This window comes from Phalacrocorax aristotelis, chromosome 20 (assembly GCF_949628215.1).
Source record: "Phalacrocorax aristotelis chromosome 20, bGulAri2.1, whole genome shotgun sequence".
Classification (NCBI taxonomy): domain Eukaryota; kingdom Metazoa; phylum Chordata; class Aves; order Suliformes; family Phalacrocoracidae; genus Phalacrocorax; species Phalacrocorax aristotelis.
The window spans coordinates 3,337,124-3,361,896 of record NC_134295.1 but is presented as its reverse complement, the minus strand read 5'-3'; the positions used below and the strand labels follow the sequence as shown (position 1 = coordinate 3,361,896).

Below are 24,773 nucleotides of genomic sequence, written 5' to 3'. Positions count from 1 at the left end.
CCTGCTCTGCCCTTTTTCTCCTCCCACGTACACACCAACGCTGTCTTGCTGTTGCACCCCAAAGGAGGCAGTGTTACCCAACTTTTGAGGAAAGGTATGAATTCCAGCAGTAGGAAAACAGTGCTCATTTCTCATTTAAAAAAAAAAATAAATTAAAATCACAGGTTAAATGAGTTGTAGCACCCGGATTGCTGGCAAGCTGCCCATGGAAAGCTGCCACCATGAAGTTTGGACAAGATATAATAGCTTAAAATTGTGGAAAATAATTCCTTCTCCTGATATTTCACAGAGGAATAAGGGGTTAGATATAAACTAAAAGACAGCACAAAGAGGCATATAGTTGCAGCTGAAATAAACCTAAAACAAAACGAACAAAAAACCAAGTGAATTTTTGTTCAGTTCACAATATTTTGTGTATGTTTATACACATACATTTATAACCTGCTAATACCACGATGCATCTGCTAGAGAGGCAGCTACCAGTACACAGACAATGAAAACAACTTGGGCAGACGCTTGGATTCATTCTAGCAGGACCGTGGTCAGACACACAGAAAATTACATTTTCAATGCATATTAAAAATCTCCCCCCAGTTTACATATGCTAATGCCTTTAAGGTATATCATAAATTTAACCCAAAGTCTATAATCAATCACATATTGTTTACAACTTATTTTCTATTTAGCATTTGTAGTCTGTGGCTACGAAGCTCTCCAAAGTCAATGGAAAAAACATTCTCACTGGCTTCACGAGCTTTGGATCAGGCTGTCTCCTTCTAGATCCTCTATGCTGTGCCCATCATGCCGGCAAATCTAGTAAATTCTTGCTAATACATTTCAGAAGACTGACTCTGGTAAGAGGGTTATGTACCTAATAAACTATTCTGAATGTGAAATGAGCTCTACTGTCCTTTCCTCTTCTGTTTACTATTATTCATTTTATAGTAGCTAGTAAAAAAATCTATAAACATTAAAGAAAAGAGACTATGAGCTTAGCTCACCTTGTTTTATTGGTTTAGTGTTTCTGCGGCTTTTCATATTATTTGATTTATTCTTCTCCTAGACACAGATACGTTAAAAAAAAGTTTAGCAATATTGTTTTTTCCTCCCTCTTTGATCATCTCACAATGCAGGTACAATAAGGATGTAACATGTAACTAACAGGACTAGCATTATTTTCTTTTGAATAACCTTGCAAGAACATTAGAAGGCTATGTTTCATATATAACTTTGATCCTGCAGCATCCCAAAGTGGTTTACAAATTATTTAATATATGCTACTAAAGGTCATTTAAATATGGCTACCAAAGAGCAACATGGGCCCAAAATCTCCATCACAATACACAGGATTTGCTTTCTGCAGTGCAGCATTTACTGCTCACGTAAGCAACCTTACTGTAATGCTCCACTTTCCTTTTCCTTTCAGAGGTTCTTATGTCCATCTATACCCGGGAATGGGTGCAGAAAAAAAATAACTTATGAAGCCCTGAAGGAAGCAGAAGCTTCAAGTAACTACTGCCACAGATGAACACCCCAGAAAACGTGCTGTCCCTGCGTCACACTCGGAGCCAGACTGCCATCCGCATTTCTTCCACGTGGTTTTCAAACTCACGTTAATTCATCCAGGGTTGTCATTTCTCAAAGCAAACCAAAAAGGGCAAAATCCAAAACGCAAAGCTGCGGCCAAACACGCCCCAGCAGAGAGGGGGGCAGTTCCAAACGAGAAGGGGGAAGAGACAGAATGCAAGTACTTCTGAAAACATACGTACTTAAAAACATCTTATAGACATCACAGAGAAAAGCTGAGCAACAAGATGAGTTAAACTGTTCCTGACATGAGAAGTTTCAGCTTGCATTACAGCCTACCCCAGTGCCTCTGCATTACAAAAGCACGTGAATATAAATAAAATGGTTGAGACCTGAGACACTATGCACTCGGTAGCAGAGTGCAGGCTGGCATAAGGAAGGGCTCCTAAAGGGAGTAAGATGCTTAATGCAAGCTAAGAAAAGATCAGGTCAGGACTGAGGCACTTCTATTCACCAGCCATTAGATGCAGGCTGCTAGCACTGTAGCGGGTGTACACGCAAGCACCTAACAAAAAGCAATCAGACTCTGCGGTTTGACACTAATCTTCAATATCACATAATAGTACTTGACTGTAGTTTGATAAAATACTTTTAGAGGCATGTGTTTTTATTACTGCAAAATACACTTGGTGCACAGGGCTATAACTACATCTATGAAGATACAGTCTGAGATCTTGACTTTGCCTTCACACAAGCTATTCACCCTTATGACTCCTCAGACTTCAGAATAGATATTCTTGCTACTGGTGTAAATCAGGATCAGCCCCAGACCATTCTCACGGGCACAAAACACCCTCCCTCAGCTCAGTTTGCATTGCACAGTGAAACCTGAGACACAGAACAGTCCCTGCTCTTCACAGGTCTCTTTAAAGACAAGACATGCAGCCTCATTTACCTCATCATCATCTGCATTTTCCTCGTCATCCTCAGACTCCAGAAGCAGCCTTCTCTTCCTTCTGAGACGTTTGACAGGTCTGTCAGCCTCGTTCACCTGACAGCCACTGCTGGTATTAAGATTTCTACTATTTCCCCTGTTTCTGCAATCATCTGGAATGTCTCTGGTATCACTAAACATCCAAAATGGAAAGCAAAATCAAATTAAAAGTGCAACAATACTCCTACAGTATTTCTGGTGTCTCTGTACCTCTTTGGAAGAATGAGGATGCCTGGGCTGAGAACCTGAAGACGTGAATCATGCCTGCAGGATTTGCCAGATATGTATCTTTTAAAAGCTCCCCGAAGTACTGGCACAGCTCTCACTGCCAAGGCAGCTCGAGAGGGTTTTTAATTTTGCCTTTTTACAACACTACAGGAAGTAATGGGGAACTGAGGCATCAAGCACACAGCCAGTACTTCCACAGGCTGGGAAGTGAAATGAGGATGGTGCTCTAGAGAGGAGCTTTCCTCTGCCGGGCACGGGAGCCTCGAGGGGAACACGAAGTTCACTGCAGAGCTGCGCAGGTGGCTCTGCTTCAGCCCTGCCACGGTAACGCTTGCTCTGAGGATTTCATTCTACTCACAGCAGCGCTTTTCTCTAACACAATGTTCTCTTTAAACATTTTTAAACACAGAACAGGAAGAACGTCGGGTTTCTTTACCTGCCCCTGTGCTGCTGGGAGCCCATTAGAGTACTAAACTTTCCATTCTCAAAGCAATCCATTTGCTCACAGGTTTGGAAATGGGAGCAGGGCACGTCTTCTCTGGGCACTGCAGAAGCAAAGAAAAAGACAACTATTAAATTAAAATGCTAAAACACCTTTCATGCAATCAGTTCTGTCAAAGTCCTCTACAGACTTTCATTAGGTGACCCTCAGTATCCCATTGTGAGGGAAGTAATTATTATCTGTGTGCTGGCACACAGAGAGAGTGTACCACCTCATTAAAGAAAAATCCCTTTTATCTGTAATATTTTAATTCTGGAGAAACCCTGCCCCCTGTAAAAGTGATAAAGGAGGATATAATCTCAAGGCTATAACCAGGACACAGTTACAAATTCTTTTATATTTCTTTATTCCTAGTAACCCTCTAACCTGAAAGACAAATGTTGAACAAGTCCATCTTGTTTGGATACTTTTAATACAGCTGGTTACGTTAAAAAACTTCAGCCTTTATATATACTTTGTACATATGAAAATCCTTCATAGGCAGCCTCTAAAAATAGCACGTTATTGATGGGAGAATAGAAACAATTATTTCTATATCTAGCAAGGGACATATATCAATCTTTCATCTGAATGAAAGCATGGAAATGTAAGGAATAACTCCAATACACCATTTATGTTTACTTTCTCCTATGATTTGAGTTCTTCCTGATGCAAATTAATTTATGTTTAATATTTTAACAAAACAAACTACAGTCATACCCATTACCAGGCATCTGCACTATCCTGATGCACTCTGTGCTCAAGAAACCTGATGTGCAAATTGTGCTCCTATGTGTATGTCATTCCTACTCTGCATTTAGTGGCACTGTTGGTGTGCACTGGTTTGATCAATCCGTTTTTGAACGCACCATTAAACACTTTAAAAGAAAAAAAGAAAAAACACACCACAGAACACTGAGATATGAGTCAGTTTGCTTTTTGTTTAAAGCCATTTTCATAGCCTCCTTACCAGTACTTGTACTCGTTCTGCTAAGATGACTGACATTTTTCATTTATATTTCATTGCTCCCTATAGCCCAATATGGATGTCAGATGGTGCTGGCTGGAACTGGGCAGATAGGCTGCCTACGCGCAGAATGCACGCATGCCTGCTTCTATCACAACCTAAAGCCTCTCCCTGGGCTGTTGGGCACCAATGATTCCAGGCAGGGAAAAGACAAAACAGGGAAAACTTGCAAGAACCAAGAGCGCTTAAAGAGCTCTGCTCAATTAGAAGTCACACTTGCCTATAGAATACACTTGGACTAAAAGGGTGGGAAAAACACTTAGTGCTGAGGTGTCCGTCTCAGAGCCGGTTCTTCGCCTGATGGATTGACATCACCTCAGCTCGCACAGATGAGGAGGATGACCCACAGTCAGCAGGAGCATAAGCAAATGCCTGTAAGCAAGTGAATCTGTGGAGCTTACAATGAAACTTGAGATGAGAAAAGCCAGCAGGGTAGACAGGTACAAAGCCTTCCTACCCAGAAACACACATAGTTCCATCGGAATCCTGGGGAAAGCCAACTGGCAGACATTTGTCCAGGCAGGCAACAAGAGGAGAGATCACCCTCTCCTCAAAGGACAAATTCCTTCCATAGGGATGTATGACTTCAGCGATGTAGCTCTGCCTTGACTAGGGATCCAGCGTCACTAACGCAGAGTTTACACAAAGAGTTAATGCCCTTCCAATTACCGCACCAGGATGCACTGGTGATGTCGAAGACAACGAGATGTTGCACAGGCTCCAGCAGCTGTCCTGTAGTGCCTGTGTGTCCCAAGCTAATTCTCCGGCCTCCTGCCACCACCTTAGGGGAAGATCTGTTTCGGTATGTGGTGTCAGGCAAACCTGACAAGGGCTCCCTACGCCACAACCGCACGCTGTCACATTTAACCAAGAGCATTTTTAAAATATGACCTTATGTTGGACGGCTAATGGTACTCTTGGGATGAGAGCTCTTAATCACCACTCACTGCCCAGCGCTGGTCTCCGTTAGTACTCTCTGCAAGACGCTCAGGCACATCTGCGAGGAAGCACTACTGAAACAGTGAGTAATTTAATCAAAGGAAACTAGTGACTGACCAAAGTATGTGAGGCTGGTCAGCCTAACCACCCGAGTGGTCTGGAATGAAGGAGGAGCTATGGGGCTAACACACAAATATTCTGTTTTGAGCTACTGGTTTCTGGATGAACAGAGTAAGAACTGGTCTGCAAAGAACTGAGACCCTTCTTGCCCATTACATTGATGTGCATGTCCAGTAACATCCTTGTATTATCCTGTTAAAACCCAGTTTTTCCCTAATTTCAATTATAGTAGCCTTAGAAACCTACAAAACTTTTACGGCAGTGTAACTCTTGTCATGAGCCAGGTTAGAGGAGATTCTCAAAGATGTTCTTGCCAAGATTCATCCTTGCAAGCTGAATCCCCTTGATTCAGGATTCACCCTGAGCCAGGAATCCCAGGTTAGTACTGCACCATGCCATCCATTCATGCTCCACGCTGCGTCATGCATGCAACCAGGGAAAACAATAACGCTGGAAACTCCCGTTGCCCCTGAGAGCCGCCAGCCAAGGCACAGCTATATCAGTAAATCAGTGCTGGGTCCTGCAACTCAGCCACATCCATCTTTAGCACAGCCCTGGGGCACTTCTGGCCTCGGGTGCCTTGTACCATCCCAAGCAATTCCCAAGCATGGTTCAGGAGTCAGCATGGAGCTGAGATGCTGCCCAGTGGGTGCGATCACTCTGCCTGGGAGGCTGAGAGTGTTCAGTAAGGTAACACGACCAGACCTTTCCAGTCTCAAAGCTCCAAACGTGGCAGTTTAATTTAATACAGACACAGACTTAATTGCTGTCACGACAAGTGCATCCCCTGTGTTTAGGAGAAACACTGATGTCGTCGCTGATCCGCCTCCCTGGAAAGAAGGGGCTCCAACTTCCCAGAATCACCACTTAAAGAGATCCCAGCACGCAAGTTAAAACTCACCGTGAGAGGGATGTTTGACTACATCGACAAATCCAGCCCAGATCGTTTATATATCCACACTTACCTTCCACAAAGGCGAGCACAATGCATGTGCCAGGTACTGTTATGACTATGCAGTAATTACATTCACTCTAAGTACTCCTAAAATATTTGAAATAAGACAGTGACTCACTCCGCATGCTGCATCAGGGAGCACCATGCTACTGAAACACGCATTTCAGTTAGACCCGTTTCTAGAAGCTTTTTCAGAAACACTATATTCTCTTCCACAGCAAAAAGCTCACCTTCCAAATCAGCGCTAGAGGCAGCACAAGTGTTGATAGCAGCAGGAGCAAAGCTGGCTGGGCTGGCATTTACTGCTGAGGCCGAAAGAGTTCTTATAGCTTCTGCTTCTGCTTCAGTAATGATTTCTAGCAGTCCAAACTCATTTAAACAGAACTGCAGGTAACAGAAGAGAGCAGTCAAATAAGCAGCTGTAAAATGGCTACAAAGGGGGACAGGAAGGAATATAGGATTCCCTGAGGAGCAACTAGGTATGGGACAAAAATAAATGGCTGTATGCACATTAAAAATAAGTAACCATAGAAGTGAGAAACACCCAACACAACTGTTTGACAAAATGACACCAATGGGCCCCCCAAAACCCCAACAATGGATGCATTTTGTTGTCAACAAAGGAAAGTAACGTTAATTCTACCTGCTTTGGATGCGGCCCCTTTATAAAACCCAGACCTCTGACAAACACATCAGAATAAATACCCTCAGAAAAGCAGTTTAACCCAACACTCTGCTCTGACGGTTCAAATTCGTCCAACAAAGCACAGTTACATTTACTGCAGTTATGACAGACAGCAACTTCCCTAAAACCTCAGTGCAAGGAGGAATCGCCCAGCTGTTGACAGAAAGGTCATGTTCCAGTGGAGAACTTGTCCAACAGGTCCCCACGCTGGTGCTGACTGGGCTTTGAAGACCACACGGGCACAGCGACAGCCAGGACTGCATAAACACAGCGAGCATCTGGAGCTGCAGGAGGCCAAGCAGTTCTCAGCCCTGCTTCGATGACACTTGTCAGTCTGGTGGGAAACACACTTCCCAGAGCAGCAGATGAATGTAGGGATAGGCAGAGGCAATATTGCTGAAGAACAGCAGACACTGCGAAACAATTAGCCTTTCTTCATTTGATAAGCTCCTCCTTGCACAGTACCACCGATGAGTGAAAGCCGCCGCGGGGCCCTGACCCAAGGACAGAGGGGACAGGGACAAGTCCAAATGACCTAGAAACACCTAACAGAAACCACAGGCAGCGCAGGCGAGTAGGTGACATGCACCAGTATGGCCAGGAGTCACAGCATCCGAGCTCCCAGTCCTGGCTGCCCCAAGTTTTGACCCTTAAGAAACCCTCCACCAGCTGCTGGGGTAGGCGACCCTGCCCCGGAGGTCCTGCTAACACACCCATCCATGGCTCCCCCACAGCACCTGCCCACCAGCCCTGCACGGACACAGCCTCTCCTGCTACAGGCCAAGAGTGAATTCAGATGCAGAACAAGTAAACCCCTCTAGACACACAACGAAGTGCTCACACCGTGGGGTAGCAATGGAAAAGGAACGATATGTGGCAGACTTCATAGACTCTCATCCTTTAAGCTTAAAAAATATCTTAGGCTATGAAGGAACACTTCATTGGTCCAGATAAAATTATTAAAGTGTGCCAAATAGTATCAATGTGCATCTTTTATTAGTCGCGATCTGCAACTGAGCACCAAAAAACAAAAACAAACAAACAAAAAAAAAAAAAAGAAAAAAAAAAAAGAAAAAAAACCCACCTTTTTGATGAGCCAATAGCTCTATAAAGATTACCCACTCCTTTATCTTCTCTCCTGCCTGCAATACAGAGCTACTGAACTCCAGAATGAAAGAGACAAGTCAAAGGTGGGTTGTATTTGCAAGCTCTGTTCCAAAGCTGTCATTCATAGCACTTCATTAGTTTGAGATCTTTTCTCAACCATCTGCTCTTGGCTCAAACCTGCTAAACCCAGTTTAAAAGTATTTGCTTCACCTCTGAGGTAGGGGTTCTCATTGCATTGAGAAGCATCATTCTTCCTCTACTCCTGCATGCTTCCTGGGCTCAGGATCCTGCCTCCAGCACCCTATCAAAGCCTTACCCCAAATGCCTTTCCCCCCTTCCCTATTTTTTATCTGAAACATGTATTTCTTAAAGCTTCAAAGATGATGGACTTGCTTCTAAAAAGCTCACTTCTTCCTCTGCAGCCCTGAAGACACAGAGCATTGTTTTTATTTCAGCATGAAGAGAAACAATCCATTTCAAAGAAATGACAATTCCAAGCAGACCAAGCTTCCTGCAGGAGACCATCCAGTTCAGAGAAGCCTATCGCTTTCCTCCAATGCCAGAAGAGCAGCAGCACAACGGTGCAGATCCCGGGGGTTCCTTGCTATGGCTGATAAGGACAGCTCAGCATCTGAGCAGAAGGTCAGTGGAAGGAGCACCTCAGAGCTCTATGTGCCATTAGGCAGCAGAGCGAGTGCCAAGCACAGCTCCCAGCTGGAGGTAGGGAAGGGTGCCAACAGTATTTTGTATTAGCAGATTAGTCTCTGGGGTAGCAGTGCTCCTGCATACAGAGTAACAGTTCCGATTCAGCCCAAACCAGTGAAGACAGCAGGCTGTTACTTCCTCCTTTAATAATGTGATGGTGTACCTGCAGCCACATGAACTGGTGAAGCCCAATCCAGGCCTCAGAAAATATAAGTTTGTGTTAGGAAAACAACGATCATCTTTATTAATGGTCTCTGATCTGATGCTGAGGACTGGCTGATCCACAGAGGCAACCTCCAATTTCATCCCAAGGCTTTTCAAGGCAATACCCCTCACTCCTAAGTTCTGGAAATGCATCACTGTGCTACTTCAGGACGGCATCTTCCTTTACACAGAGGGGTTCAAGATAGCACGTTTGCTAATATGAAATCCATACAAACCCTCCAGAACCAATCTGTCCCTCCTGAGAACTTTCTTAAGGGAATTAAGGAAAAATATATTCCATTGTGCGTGCAAGAACTAGAATACAGCAGGAAAAGAGGGGGGGAAAAAAAGATTATAAACAGAAAAAAAAGTGTTTGTCATTTCTGCAGGGAAAAAAATGTGTCTGGCATCTTAAGAATGAAGCAGCTTCCTCTGCAGCTAGTTATCATGTTCCAGCTAAAAGTTTCTACCATGCTCACTAACCACGATACTCAGTGCTCTCATATTTGATCATCTAATATAAAGCAATACAATATTATTTGGTGTCTTTCAGTCTACTAAAGACTATGGTGCTTTGTTGATTCTGTACTATTACGAGGAATCAATAAAAGTGAAGCTGTTTCTGCAGAGGAACATTACTGCCGTTTAAGAGAAAACCTGTGCCAACACACTGTTAAGCTCTTTTAAGAAGCAGAAGTATAATGACTTTGATTAAATGCAGGGCAAAAGTTAGGCCACTGCAAAATAACCATCCACAGCTGCTCCTAGGAAGTCAGTGGACCCAATTCCATGTCAGTTTTACGGGAGTGTAAACCACTGATCTCAAAATACTCCAAGCATGCAAGTTCATCCACGTTCTCTCGACATGTGCTGGCAGAAGCATTTTCCTCACAGCCCAAGTGAGGTCTGAAGCCCCCATGGAAGACTTCCGCGCAACGCGAGGAGGAAAAAGGAAGGAAGGGGAAGATCGACAATGCTCCCAGAAGGTGTAGGTCCTGATTCTCAATGCCTGAGGTGATACCAACAATTTGATTTTTCAAAGCTCTCAAGCCCCTTCAGCTCCAATTTATTTCACTTGAAATTGATTTTTCTCCCCCCAGAGATTCAGAACTTGCAGCCTTGAGGGCAATTTTATGTATTATTCTCAGCCGTCAGAAGTGCAATCGAAACGAAATAACAGTTGAAGGTAATTTGGGAAACAGTCAACAGACACCCTCCTCCCCCCTCTAACATAGAGCTCCATGTTTGTGACTATCAGATCTTGGCTCTGATTTACACCAAGGCTGTATTCGTCACTGTCATGAATATGTAAAATACAGACAGCCATCAAAAGCTGCAAAAAAGAACCACTGATGTGAAAAGAACCTAAAGACTCAACCCCACAAATTGAGAAAATTTGTCCTTCTGAGAAAATCTCTTTCTCATGGTGGGCTGAAATTAATGGGATTTCTTGCCTGAATATGTTCTATGGACATGACTAAGAATTAGGAAGACCAGGCCCATAGCTTCTATCAGCGGAAAACAATTATTTTCAATACTTCCTGCCTTTAGAAATCAATTGGGCAAGAAATTAGAAGGGGACAGGGAGTACAGCCAGGCTTTCAGAAACGTTACTAAATTTCACCACTTCCTTGGTAATGCCAACCCTGTTGTTTAAAGCAAAGTGTTCTCCCTGCACAACTTTTATTTGCAAACTGCAGAATATATCGCACATATTTGGCGCTGCCAAACGCAGGGTGGCCACTCATGTACTGTGTTCCTTGGTTTCTTACTTGTATGTTGCTACCAGGCAAGGTACCAATGCCGTCTTTCCAGTCTAAGGCATTCAATATATCAGGGTCTGCTGCCGGGATGCTGACGATTCTCTCCGAGACATTCTGTTCCATCTTTCTGCTTAGTTTTTGGGCTCTTTATTTAAGAAATAAAACTGGGGTGTGAAAACAAAACAAAATAAGAGGCACAGAATAAACAGGCCTGTTGCTTGCGTTTCACGAAGGGTTTCTAGAGCAATACTAGTTTCAAAAGATGGGGAAAAAAGTCGACCTTGCATTTTGCCCATAATGCTTAAGTGAATAGGAATAGAAAGTTTCTTTTCTTGAGAAACTTGCACATATGTGCAATGTGTAGTTTTTGGACTGTGTATTTTTGTCATAACATACAGTTTGAGGACAAAAAGATAAACCAGTAAGTTTCAACAGTTACTTGATCTGTATGACATTTTTGCCAATTACGGTTCATGGCACGATCCTGGGTCTCCCGGATTCAGCAGGAGCTTTGGTCTGGCTATCAGTAGTACCAGGATTTAAAATTACAGAAACGCAAATGAACAGATGTATGCAAAAATACCATACAGATGTGACACCTCTGTACTGCCGCGGGGAGCCGCAGCACCTAACGGCTGTTGCCAGGTCCCTCTGTACTGCTAAAATGTCATGGCTCTATTCTAGAAATGCTATAAAGCTCTTAAAATGCTGAAGCTTCATGTATTGCTTTCGCATCCCAGCAAATAAACTAATGGGTTCCATTAGAAGATTCGACTAAAAGCCATACTGCTGTATGGGCTCCCATACCCAATTACCCAACTATTTTTGCAGTAGATATTAACCAAACACTGACCATAAATTAACCGTACTTTCTAACCCTTTAAGTGTAACCTGAATATTTTCAATCTACGAATGTAACTGCTTGCTTTAAAAAGAAAAGAAAAGAAGATTCACAAACTTCCCTTGAACTGTCAGCTCTACTGATTTTTCCAGCGTGAGCAAAATGGCTGATGTTAAGCACAGCCCAACTGACAGGTCTAACAGCATTCCCGTGGAAATGGGTCCAAAGAGCCCCGGCTGGGGGTCTTCCCTCTGACATTTGAATGCTTGAGTTCAACAAGGTCACTCCCAGCTCTTAACTGGGAGTAAGAGCATCCAAGGACCATGTGCTTGATCTGCCTTTGGCAGACTGTTTCTCTCCCTGAGCATTGGAAAGTGCCTTCAGATACACAGCCGGGGCAGGTTTTTAACTGCTGAGCGCTTAAATTCGGGCAGGCAAACTCCACTCCTGACCTAAAGCCTTCCACATGCTAGACCTCCTACTTACAGGTTGGGAGTGCAAGTTTAATTCAGTCAAAGGCAAAACCACAGACCTGATGTAGGATAATTTATGATGTTTGAGCATTCCTGAAACTCTAATTCAAGGATCACAGCTCTTTATCATTATATTAATTGGGTCAAAAGCAGGACAGACATTTGCAAACTGCAATACCAAGGATCTCTGGGTACCACAACCTAATCTCTGTAGGAGGAGTTCCTCCTCCTCTTTTTTTAATTTCCCCCAAATATAAAGTTCCAGCTACTTACAATCCTGCATACTTGTGAAGATTAGCGGCATATAAGCTAGTCAGAATGAGTCAGGAGGGTGAAAACGGGAGCAAAGCAGAGCAGCAGTCAAGCTGCAGAAGCCAGTTCAGCTTCCACCGGCTTTAACTGAACTGCAGGTGCGGAAGATCCACAGCCGGTGTCCTTGGCTACGTACACAGAATGGATCCGCACCAGCACCGTGCGTCACGGCCGTACGGAGGGTTGTGCATCGGACTAAATAAGCCCTATGTAGGGTAGTGTTGAACAACTGTAGCCGAAGGCCTGCCATACATTAATATTTGATGCAGCCTTGTACATCTATAAACACTTGTTTGTAGCCAATGTTTTGATGCCAGTTTCAGCAAGGGCAAAGCCATCACTTTTTAGACGCTATTCTTTGCATTCAGGCTTTAAAATAAAGAAGCTCAAACACCAGGACTACTTACAGAGCTCCCTGTGGGAGAACGGGTTTGGAAGATACTTGGACAGAAGTAATTAAGAGGTAGAACTTATTTAAAATGTAAAAAATAATCCTGTACTAACCAGAGAAGACCTGATACAATAATGGGCCCTTTTCAACTCTGTATTTTATAAATCCAGTAAAACCCCCAGAAAAATATAATAAAGAAATTACTTTTCTTATAATGCTCCCGATCAGTAGAATCTACAATAAAATCAAGATAGCCCAATAAAGAGAAGCAAACTGTGCAATTAAAAAGACAGCAGAAACTAACTTGAAACATTTTGAAGAGTCGTAGTCAAGCACGAATGTTCCCCATTTGTGATTGCTTTTAATCTTTACCATTTTAAAACTCAGAAACATTAACGCAAAAAGAAGACACAACAAAACTAAGATGAGTCACTCAGTCCCAAGTCGCAGATTCAGATTTATGAAATGATAAATGACTGCCACGCTGGCAGAGATAACGGCTCATAATTAATGTGCTACCACCCGGACCTTTGCGCTTTATCTTGAGACAGGGAATCTGTAGGCAGAGGAGGTCAGAAATGCTGAGGTTTTGATCTCATTTCTGCCACTGAACCACAGCGCAGCCTTGGGAAACTGCTTCATCGTTGCTGTACAAAACCAGCTTTGGGTTTTAACATCCAGCTTGCCTTAGTTAGGAGACAAAAAAAAACAAACACACACACACACCCAAAGAAAGAAAAAAGGCACAAGTTCATACAAACAAATAAAAGTGTGAAGGCTAAATGGGTGGATGGGGATTCACTGTGTTTCTCTGTACACCATCAGGCCTAATGGGAAGAGAAACATTTCAACAGAAATCCCATTTCAGACGCTGCCAGGTTGATTTCCAATCACAGGAGGATTTCAGTGTCTTTATATGAGGGTAAATATGAGAAATACAATGGTGCAATAAACCCAAAGACTGTAAATCAAGTAACACCACTGGAGTTTGCAGCCCTTCTGGCTAAGCCTCCATGTACCAGGAGGCAAAATTCTGTTCGAGAAGCAGCTGGCATCAAGAAAACCATCTGATACTGTGCTGTTCTGGGAATAACTGATTTACAAGTCACCTTTCTTCTCCAAAACAGAATGGGAAACCTAGCAAAGCTGGTCATTTAATTCAGTGTAATATATACGCACTCAAAGCGAGTTGGCGTTCAGAGCTCTGTGCATCCCCAGTTTCTTGAAAGATCTGGCAGCGGTGTCTAACACCCAATGCATTAGATCTGCCAGCCACTTACGACATTAGCAGGGAACTGAACTGCAATTTAAAGAGAAACAAAAAACCCAATAATTCATGACTTCTCACAGGGCACAACTAATCTGGTCTCAGGAACTGCTTTGAACACTTACCAGTTCAGACACAAAAATCATTTGCCTGTCCTTTGCTATGATGATGACTGATGATACTTTACTTACCCATCAAAAGCTATTACTCACCTCGGGCAAGTAATATTTTGCAAGGCTGAACTAATACCATTACAAAAAAACCCAGCCTCACCTCCAGGAACCTCATCAGTCAGGGACTGAAATGAACTTCCAGAGCCTGCAACAGAGCTGTACCAGCGCCTCAAGAAAAAGTGTTAGTAGCCACTAGCAAGCATTTAACAGGGTGAAAAAGACTTAAGTGCTTCCACTATGTCAGTGAAGGGGGGGAAAAGAAAAGATAAAATTCAGAATTGAGGAATCCCAGGCTCCACTCATTGTATTTCCTACTAATTTGTTTCTCATGAAAAGAGAGAAAAACTTTAACTACAAAACAAGGAAAATACTGCTCGGAAAGATTAAAGGTGGGAAACTGTCTAGGAAAAGAAAAGGATGCCTTGGGCTTACAGCATGGGCTGCAACGGAGGGGAAGCAAACACCTTTGGTCTTAGCTCTGCTGCAAGACCCCTAAGATAAACTACTTTGGTTGTCGGGAGTTTGCCATGTTCATTTGTACGATACAGCCCTTCCAAGGTTACCCTAAGTACAGACTAAGGTGCGGGTTACGCTTAGGTGTTGCTGTGCTGGGAGGCCAATGAACAGGCACCATGGCAATGCAACTTAAATCAATTTATAAGATCAGACAGCAGTACCGTAAGTTTACTCTAAAGCCAGCAGCTGATCCTAGTATTAAGCCCAAATCAGCATCGTAGCTCGTAAGTTGCTATCTCTTGGTTTCTCGACACAGTTGTGCCAAAAATACACAAACATATGTATGTACTTATTTCAGCTGTTGAAAGAAAAGCACCCGCACAGGCCGTGGCCACTCACTACGCATAAGCACTTTCTGCAAAGCACCTGTTTTACACACAAACCCATCTGCCCAGCTGATACACCAGCCAGCTTTCCCCACGGAGCACAGTGAAAAGCAAGCGTGCGGCAAGGCGGCAGCAGCACATCTGACAGCCAAGGCTAAGCACGGTGCTGCCTCCCTTCTAGCCTAACCACCCCCATCTGCAATCATACTCACTTTGCTACCTCTCTCGATTTATGTGACATCATGAAGCCAGCAAGGAAGCCGCCTTTCTGCTGGAGGAGCTGAACGAGGCACTCAGCGCTATGCTGGAGACCATTTCCACCTATTCGCAATAGAAGGGGAGGGACGCAGAAGAAGGTACAAAACCTTCTTCCACGTCCACAGAGTTAACGCTTTCTGTTTGTTTACTGAAAGCGAGGAACAGACACACAACTTAATTTTATAGCTTCCATAAAAAGTGTTTGGCGCCAAGCTCCTCACCTCCTCCTGCTCCTAAGCTTCTAAAGCACAGTGGCACCCTGACGCTGACAGAGCCCTGTGCAAACCTGACACTCGATGGGCTCAGCCACGAGGCGCAGGGACGTGTCTGCGAGGCCTGAGACCATGACACCGCTGATCCCAGTCTCTGGAAGCCCCCTGTAACCGCTGGAACACTTGCACACTCTAATGAACTTCACCCAGTGCCACGCAGAAATCATACGCCGTAAAAACCGCCACGTTCAGTTGTTCTGCAGGAGCGACCCAAAGCGCTCCCTCGCAAGACGCTGGAGCTTGTGACATTTCTAAATCTGATCCAATTTCTACAACAACAGATGCAAGATATAAATACTTTCCATCACTCGTAATCAGAACTATTTTCACTCAAAACTTTACGACCTGTAGGGAAGCTGTAAGGTTTGTGATTCAAGATGAAGTCAATTTTGTGACAACATAAAAATTGCAGCACTGGGAGGAAAAAGTGACTCTTCTAATGGAAAACCAAACGTGCAGTCACACCGCTTACATGTTTAACTAAGACACAAAGAATTAATTTTGTAATAAAACATGCTCTTAAAGTGGAAGTAGCTAATGAAAACAATCAAGAGGAGCACACCATTACCCATAATGTTTTGCTGTCCTCCAACTTTTATGACAGCTCTAACGGCCGCGTGTCAGGGGTAGGCTCCCAGATGGACATTTTAAAGGGACGTCAAATCTCTGCACTAGTTATTTGACTGGCTTCTGTTCTGAAGCCACTTTGCTATATTGTACTTTTCTGCATACTTGTAATATTCTGGGGAATAATTAAGGTTGGTTATCTGAAATCCAAATGATTGGTGTTAAGGGGACTAGTCTTAAACTCCAGAACTACCACTACCTACTCCACAAGTTTTTCATGTGTCATACGGACGCCAACAGTAATTGTTCCCTGTTGAATAATTCATATCCAGTATTTCAAAAGAAAAAAATGTGCAAAATTCACAAAGCAAGCTTAAAAAATACAACGAAGTGTAGGCTTGTCTTTCAGACGCATTTGATGCTGAAGTCAGGAGGCAGAACCAGCCTCAGTGCCCATACTCTGTGTACATAATTGTGCAACAAAAATTGCAAAACAGATTTTTCTTCTGGTATTTGTTTTCTAAATAGCTTGGTATAGTATGCAGTCAAATTATTATCTGGAGATTTAGCATTCCTACAAGAATGAAGGAATTAAAGTAAAATCTGGCACAGATGGCCATATAAAAACATCCAAACTTCTTTCAATTAAGCATCACATGCCTTCTTTGTGTTAAATACAATGAGAAATTGCAAAAATACTGCTGTCCCTGTTACAGAAAAGGTTATGTCAAAAATGAACCTTCTTAGAAAAGCATTGAGTCTGAAAAGCGAAGTGTTTAGTCAACGAACTAATTAAACAAAAACCTAGAGAAGTACTTTTTCATATAATATGAAAAAAAAGCACAGCTTGTACACATACATAAGCCGTTTCGATCCCTCCTTTCCCATCAAAAGTTTCAGCAAGTACAGATGGGCTGATATCACAGTCATGAAGGGTGAGCAGGGGAAGAAAATGTGCAAATTTCATGTGCAATATTGCTGTTAACAACGCACTTAAGTACATGCTTAGTCCTACTGGATTTCCTAAAGGATTTTGGGTGCACTTTGGAGCTTCACTGAACCCCGCTCTTTCTTTAATTTTGACTATATCACCCAACTTTTCACCTTGAAAAATTATAACCCAATTTTCCAGCTCTTTCAAAAAAAGAGGAAAAAAAACACCTCATCCACAATCCACATTTTCCAAAAATTTTCCAAATGTAATTTATAAACAACTTGTGATTTATAAAACAAGGATAAACAAATGATACTTTGGGCTCTGATATTCCTGTATCAGCTTTAGCACAGTAAGTTACAAACCAGAGTTGAGATGCTCTTTTTCTCCAACAACCCGGGACCGTCCCCAGTCTTGCCATGCCTGCTCTCTCAACAGAGTGGGCAAGGGCCCCTGCAGACCCTCTCCAGGCATTTCAGAGGCAATTCCTTCTCCATACCCCTTCTGCAGCCAAGGGTGACCCACTGGAAGCACACAAATCTGCACCTGGTTTCAATACAAGTGAATGACAACAAAAAGGATTCTGAACAGGTGAGGGCCTTGCACTGTTTGAAATTAATAAATTTTTTAAAATACATCTTCATGGGACCGACCTTTTTCCTGTGTATTTACTTTATTAAAAAAACAAACCACAAACAAAACAACAAGCCAAACTTAAGCGACCAAGCCCTATGCTATCTCATTTGAAAAGCTGCATTATGCCAAACTTACATATATTCTGTCCCCAAAGTAGATGTAGCTCCAGCACCAACAGGGAAACCGGAGCCCAGGCTCCTGTGCACAGGAGCAGAGAGGATGGAGCTCAGGCTCCCAGGTCCTGCACCACACTGCCATAAAGACATCATCCAAACACAGCACAGGGAAGAAAGCATCTCCCTGAAGACATGAGAAGGGCACACGAGTTTAGCATTAACAAGCTGAAAGTATTGTAGCTCACCCCATGAATTCACCGCAGCTATCTTCTCCCTGCTCCAGCATTCTCACCATTCATGTTCCAGCTTCTGGGGACACCATAAAGTATCATCGTGGAGACCAAATACGAGGAAGCAGTCAAAAAAAAAACCAAACGACAACCCAACAAACTATGTGCAAAGAGAAAAGAACATGTCACACGAAGATATGGAGCAGCAGGAATGCAGGAGAAGCTGCCACATACTATTTGAAAAGCCATTCTAATGCAGGTTGGAAGACACAGCGCACCCCTGCAAGCCTTCCAAAACCCCCGTCTCCACCATCCCCACCGCAGAGAGCCTGATGACACTTAGCAGCGGTGACTATTTCTGTGCCTGGGATCACCTGATGTGCCAACGGGACCTCAGCTCTGCACCGCCCTGCTGCCAGCCAAACAGCAACATGCGAGAAAACTTTGATCTGCCTCACACCAGGCAAGAACGAACTCTGCTGCTGCTTACGTTCAGGTTTCTTGCTTAAATCATGTGTTTTGTTTGGTTTAAAAGCTATAGTATAAATAGGGTTAACAAAACAAATCCTGTGTGGTTCATGAATACAGCTCCTACCTCTGTTATCCCATCATTTATCTGGATTCAATCAGAAATTAAAAAAAATAAACAGGAAGTGAGCCAAAAGATGCTAAACCTAGTACGAAAAGATCCATTCCTTGGAGGTAAAGTATTTTGCCAATAAGTTGAACCATCCTCTGCAAAGTAATCTGCCATATTTAGCAAAGCACATCTGCACACACACCTCACCTGCAGAGCACAGTTAGCGCTACTAATTAGGAAGGACGGGGTTTGGTTGGATCTCTGTTTGCTTCAACTGCTAATTGATTCCACGTGTCGGAGCTTTCAGCTGCCAGCCTTCATTAACAAATAAACAGTTGGTCATTTTACCCCCCAGTCTCTGATCTAATTTTTCAACCCACTGCGCTACCTTCTTCCCTCTCCTCTACCTCAAGACAGCACACTGCTGGTGGGCTTGAGAAAAGGCTGGATTATATCAACAATTATAAACTATGGGAGAGAGGGAGCAGGGTTTGTCTGGGGATGAGGAATTGATGCTGTAACTCAGGAACCACCTTGTTATTCCTCAGAAAGACTATGAAGGTCCAGAGCAACTGCTGCTGTGGTTCGGTCTGGTTTTGACCCAGTTTAACTATGTTTTCCTGATATTCACATTGTGCAATTCTGATAACAGGACTTAGACCTCCAAAACCTTTTCCTGCGCAGAGAGCTGGCACAGGAAGGCTGAAGAGGCGACACACCACACCTTCATCCACACCTCTATCATGGGTCCAGTCACCACCCTGGGAGAATCTGATCTCATTGCCCATCTCCCACTGGCAGGCTTGCAGCCCACTGCACTTCTCACCTCTCGAAAAATAGCAGCGTTCACATGGAAAAGGGCAAGGGGGTTATACTGAGGCTTTACCCTCAAATTCGTGTCTCCCCGCCAATGGAATATATCACCGTACCTACAGGTGTTTAGACTAAAAGCTATGCATGAAGATAGAAGATAGATAAGGGAGAGTCAGACCTCCTCCTGCAGATAAAACACCACTATTTTATGCCAACCATTATGAAGTAAAATTGCAGATGCTGTTTTAAATCTAGATGCTACTTTTAATAATCAGTCTAAAGACCCATACTCCTGCTACTGCCTTAAAATTCCAATAAATAAGGAATTGGTGGTAAAAAGTGTAGACAAACAGCAGGGCTGAGGCAAAGAAAGCACACCCATGGGCCACGAGAAGTCAGGAATCATCTGCAGAGCACATCTGTTTGTAACCACTCACCCTACTGCAACTTACTTATTATGGCAATAAAAACCACAAAGGCAAGATAAATTAACTCTGGCCCAGAAAAATGGAACTGGCCCTGCACAATCTGCCCAGCAGTTGTACCCAGTTGTACTCGGCAGCTCAAATTCAGGCTCCATTTCCACCTCTGTACTCACAATGAATTACAATTTATTTCACACGCATTCAGCCTTAATGGGATTATTTGCAATGTAAGGTGCAATCAATTTTAGGCCAAAACTAGAGCAGAGAGGCCAAAAATGTCCTCCGTTTTAATTGCATCTGTAATTACTTTATAAGACTACAATCCAGCAAAACTACCCTGGGGACTCTTACTAATTATTATTACATATCTTCCACCACCAAGCAGAAACACTCACAGAGGAAAAGACTCTCCCCGCTCTCAAAAATATATAATCGAAATAGACGGGACAAGGAAAAGCAGGGAGCAAAACACTGATGCTAACGAGACCATGTCAGATTGCTGTTAATTGCTGCATGGTAAGAAGAGTTTGCAGCATCAAGTACCCATTTTCTCTCCTTTTACTTCTGTTTTATTATATAATAAGACATGAACCAGAGAGATCTTGTGCAATTTGGCACAAAAGATCAAAGCTCTTTATCCCTTAATCCCAATTACAGACCAACATGTGCATGTTTTTGTTTCTTTTTTAAAACTTATCTGGGCAACATTTGAATAAATTCAATGTTTTCATGTTAAAAATCTAATCCCATTCCTTGCGGCACTAAGCATTGACAAAACTTCCCTAACCCCTTTCTTCTGAACACCAAACATCATTAAGATTGCCCCATACCGATTTTTACCCGGAGCACAGATCAATACTTTTAAAGTATTATATTTATCCCTTTATTTATCTGGCACTGGCCTTCCCTCTATTGAAAAAAATCTTGATATCGTTAGGTCTAGTCTTTGCTGTCAGAAAGTTTGATGATTTATTTCCCCCCCTCATGTAAAAATCTCTCTTTTCAAACTTAAATCTTTCTGGTCTTGGGTAAGCCTCCAAGGTATCTTTCTGTTACACTCTATTTTTGAGTTTCGACGCTCCCAAGAAGTTTCTGCCGGCGCTGGGACCACGGCTGAATAACCCCGATTTTCTCAACCGCCTCTTGCGGACCGATCAGAAACGGGCAAAAAAAACCCAACTCAGAAACCATAAACATTTTCTCATTTTGCCCCACAGCCCGTGAACAACTTAAACTCGTCTCCTGAGCGCGTCCTTAGCTGAGCTTTATAGTGGACTTTTCCCCCTCGCAGTGGTTTAAAACACACTTTCCCCACTCAGCCGGGAGCTCTACGATGAGGGAAGCCCCGAGGGGCTCCCCCGGCACCCCGCGGGGAGGAGACCCCCGGAGCGGGCCCGTCCTCGCCGGGGTCGCGCCGTGACGGGGCGCGGGGCCGCCCCTCAGCCCGGAGGCGCCATTTCCCCTCGCAGACCCCGCGGCCGAGGCGGGCCGGCCCGCTTCGCCCTGCCTCGGCCCCGCCGCCGCCCCCCGCCGCAAGATGGCGGCCGGCGGCTTCCCGCGCCGCCTCCGCCGCCCCCCGCCGCCCCACTCACCCCGGCCCGCCGCCCGGGGCCTCTCGCCGGTACCGGGGCTTTTTCTCTTTAACTCCGGCAACAATTTGCCCCGGCCGTCCCGCGGGAGGGCGGAGCGCATGCGCGGCCGTCCCGCTCCCCGCCGGCCCCGGCCCCGGCCCCGGCCCCGGCCGAGGCGGCGCTGGGGGCAGGGCGGGAAGGGGACTGGGACGGGCAGGTACCGGGATGGGGCTGAACTGGGACGAGATGGCACTGGGACGGGGGTCAGCTGGGATGGGGATGGGGACTGGGACGGCGATGGGACTGGGATGGAAACTGCACTGTGATAAGCAGGCACTGGAATAGGGAGGAACTGGGAAGGGGAGGTATAGGGACAGGCAGGTAGCGGGGTGGCTGGCATTGGGACAGGGAGGCACTGGGGTGGGGCTGGGTGCTGGGACAGGCAGGCTGAGGGATGGGGGTGAACTGCGACGAGAAAGGCACTGGGGCAGGGAGGTGCTGGGATGGGGATCAGCTGGGACAGGGCTGGGCACTGGGACTGGACCACAGGCAGGCGGGGGTCCGTGGGGGCGCAGGGAGCGGGGCAGGCATGGGGCACTGGGGGCGCAGGGAGCGGGGCAGGCATGGGGCACTGGGGGCGGTGGGAGCGGGGCAGGCATGGGGCACTGGGGGCGGTGGGAGCGGGGCCGGCGGGGGTCCCTGGGGGCGGTGGGAGCGGGGCCGGCGGGGGTCCCTGGGGGCGGTGGGAGCGGGGCAGGCATGGGGCACTGGGGGCGGTGGGAGCGGGGCAGGCATGGGGCACTGGGGGCGCAGGGAGCGGGGCAGGCATGGGGCACTGGGGGCGGTGGGAGCGGGGCCGGCGGGGGTCCCTGGGGGCGGTGGGAGCGGGGCAGGCATGGGGCACTGGGGGCGGTGGGAGCGGGGCAGGCATGGGTCCCTGGGGGCGGTGGGAGCGGGGCAGGCATGGGTCCCTGGGGGCGGTGGGAGCGGGGCCGGCGGGGGTCCCTGGGGGCGGTGGGAGCGGGGCCGGCGGGGGTCCCTGGGGGCGGTGGGAGCGGGGCAGGCACGGGGCACTGGGGGCGGTGGGAGCGGGGCCGGCGGGGGTCCCTGGGGGCGGTGGGAGCGGGGCAGGCATGGGGCACTGGGGGCGGTGGGAGCGGGGCCGGTGGGGGTCCCTGGGGGCGGTGGGAGCGGGGCCGGCGGGGGTCCCTGGGGGCACAGCCCCACGCCTGGTGCTGCTCTCTGTGGGCAGGCGATGAAGCCCGGGCACGGCTGTGGGGCATTAAGCACATTCATGGAGATTTGGGAAATGGAGATGTAAATCGCTGTTACCACGGGCATCCAGCGGATCGTGACCGCTGCGGACTGCTCCATTGCGCTGCCTGCCTCGCCGATGATGAATATAAAATATTTCCCCCTCTTCTCTCCATTTGTTATACTTGTTTTTCTTCTCATCTGAGAATGTAATTTTCCTTTGTATTTGAATTTTGAACCAATAAAAGAACTGATGGTAGGTTTTTTAATGACGCTTTGGGGTTTTTTTGCCGTAGTAAGTGAGGAAGGAGCACGAGTGGGCCCCAGGCTGTGACAGCTTAAATGGAATGGCACTTCAGAAAAATAATAGATTAGATTTGAAATGGCTCCTTGGAAATACACATCATAATATTCTTCATCCCTTGAGTGAGGCACGCAAAATACCCGTCTTTAAAATTAGTCAGAAAAAAATACATGTTTCACCTTACCTGTGTCAGCTCCTGACTGGTGTTTAAGCACTTGCCAGGTCCAGGGGATGGTGAGGAGCTGAAAGAAATAACTAAACTATCCATGTTTATTTAGACTTATAGTTTGGTTTTAATTGCAGTAAGTTAAATTTTGTTGGGAGATCCCTCTTTTGGGGCTTCTCACCCTTTCATCTCGCTGCTCTGGCCACTTGTTTCAGGACAGAGCCCGCCCCGTGCCTGCCACATGGACTTATCCTTTCCCTCGGAGCTCACGTACAGGTTGCATTTCCCCTGTGAGACGGGTCTCCCAACCCTAAATCAGGTTTTAGGACTCTTTTTTTTTTTTTCAGTGCACCTGGGTAGATGCCTCCATCCAATGCTGCCTTCACTCTTGTATTTATTCAAACAGAAATATTGCTTGGAAATATTGCAGAACTATTGCAGATGTTCCACTGATTCTTCCTCTCCGGCCATATAATGTTATTATCATTATTTATCATCGGTGTTATTATTGTTATTATTACCATTATTGCACTGGCTTCACACCCCCTGCCAGTGAAGTCCCTGCAGTTTCCCGAGCCCGTTGTGCAGCACCATGACTGCAGCAGCTCCAGGCTGGGAAACACTAAGTGCCAGCACCGGTGAGCCGAAGGTTTGGCTGCAAAACCGACACTTTTATGCAAAATTAGCAGGAGAGAGCCACTCGGTGACGTTCAGACACCTGTGAGACAGAACTGACTGTTAAATTATACAGCAGGGCCCTGCTGAGGCAGGCGCCCATCGCTCCCGTTGCAGTGCTGGCGGCAGAGGCGTGCTGGGCATGGGGACCCGCGCCGCCACAGAGACCTGGTGCAGCCACTGCCCTGCCGCGGGGGGCACTTACGATGCTTCAGCCTAATTATCTGCAATAAGATGCCCCAAAGTGGCCTTACCCTAGAAATTCCTGCTCCGACACCCCAGGCCGCGCATCTGGTGCAAAAGGTACCTGGGCTGAAAATCGTGGTACCCACCGGGGAGGATGAGCACGCTCGGGGCGGTCGCCCTTCCCCAGGCCTTTCCCAACACCGGGTAGTGGAGCCTCGCAGCGCTCCTGCAAAGGGTCTGTGGGGAGGTGACGACACCCATCACGCGAGAGCAGACAGACCCGAGTCAGTATTTCCACCCCACAGGTAGGGAAACTGAGGCACGCTCTGTGCGGGCAGCGGGCTGAGGCTTCGCATCGTCCCTGCCCCTCCGAGGCACCCAGGATTATGCAGCAAAAGGAGAGGGTGCCATGGAAATGTCTGTGTTCCTATTTTTTTCCTGCTTTCCAGACATGCCTCAAATAGTTTCCCTTTTTTTCTCGGACAAAGCATTGAGCATGGGTGGAATTAGGAAAAAAGAGAGCAAGAGGCTCCCGATGCGCTCCCTTCCAGCGCCGTCCTGCCAGATGCCACCTCCCGAAGCTGCTGAATTCAGATAAGAATGTAGCATAATGCACCCAGAAAAGCAGCTCCTCTCTCCTGGACTACAGCGGGCTGTTTTCTCCCGTGGAGGGAGGCTCTGTGTGAACCGCAGCATCCCCCGAGTTGGGGGTGGTGGGGAAAAAGGCTTTTGATTTTCCATGCTGCTGCTTT

At 45.9% G+C, this 24,773-nt stretch overlaps 1 protein-coding gene across 3 annotated transcripts in view; it reads right to left on the bottom strand.

The window, feature by feature from the left end:
* LOC142066710 (lethal(3)malignant brain tumor-like protein 4) overlaps positions 1 to 21,643 on the bottom strand; it is a 51,524-nt gene extending 29,881 nt beyond the window's left edge. Inside the window, exons 1-5 of one of the 3 annotated variants that reach the window (XM_075114530.1) lie at positions 21,458 to 21,541; positions 6,502 to 6,655; positions 3,186 to 3,294; positions 2,483 to 2,654; positions 1,002 to 1,059 (exon numbers count right to left, since the gene is read on the bottom strand). In XM_075114530.1, coding sequence (XP_074970631.1) covers positions 1,002 to 1,059; positions 2,483 to 2,654; positions 3,186 to 3,247 — 292 coding nt within the window. In that variant the 5' untranslated portion in view covers positions 3,248 to 3,294; positions 6,502 to 6,655; positions 21,458 to 21,541. Of the gene's footprint in view, positions 1 to 1,001; positions 1,060 to 2,482; positions 2,655 to 3,185; positions 3,295 to 6,501; positions 6,656 to 18,062; positions 18,146 to 21,457 lie in introns of those variants that run through there. The other 2 variants (XM_075114529.1, XM_075114531.1) reach the window with 2 other exon arrangements.
* Positions 21,644 to 24,773: the final 3,130 nt, after the last annotated feature.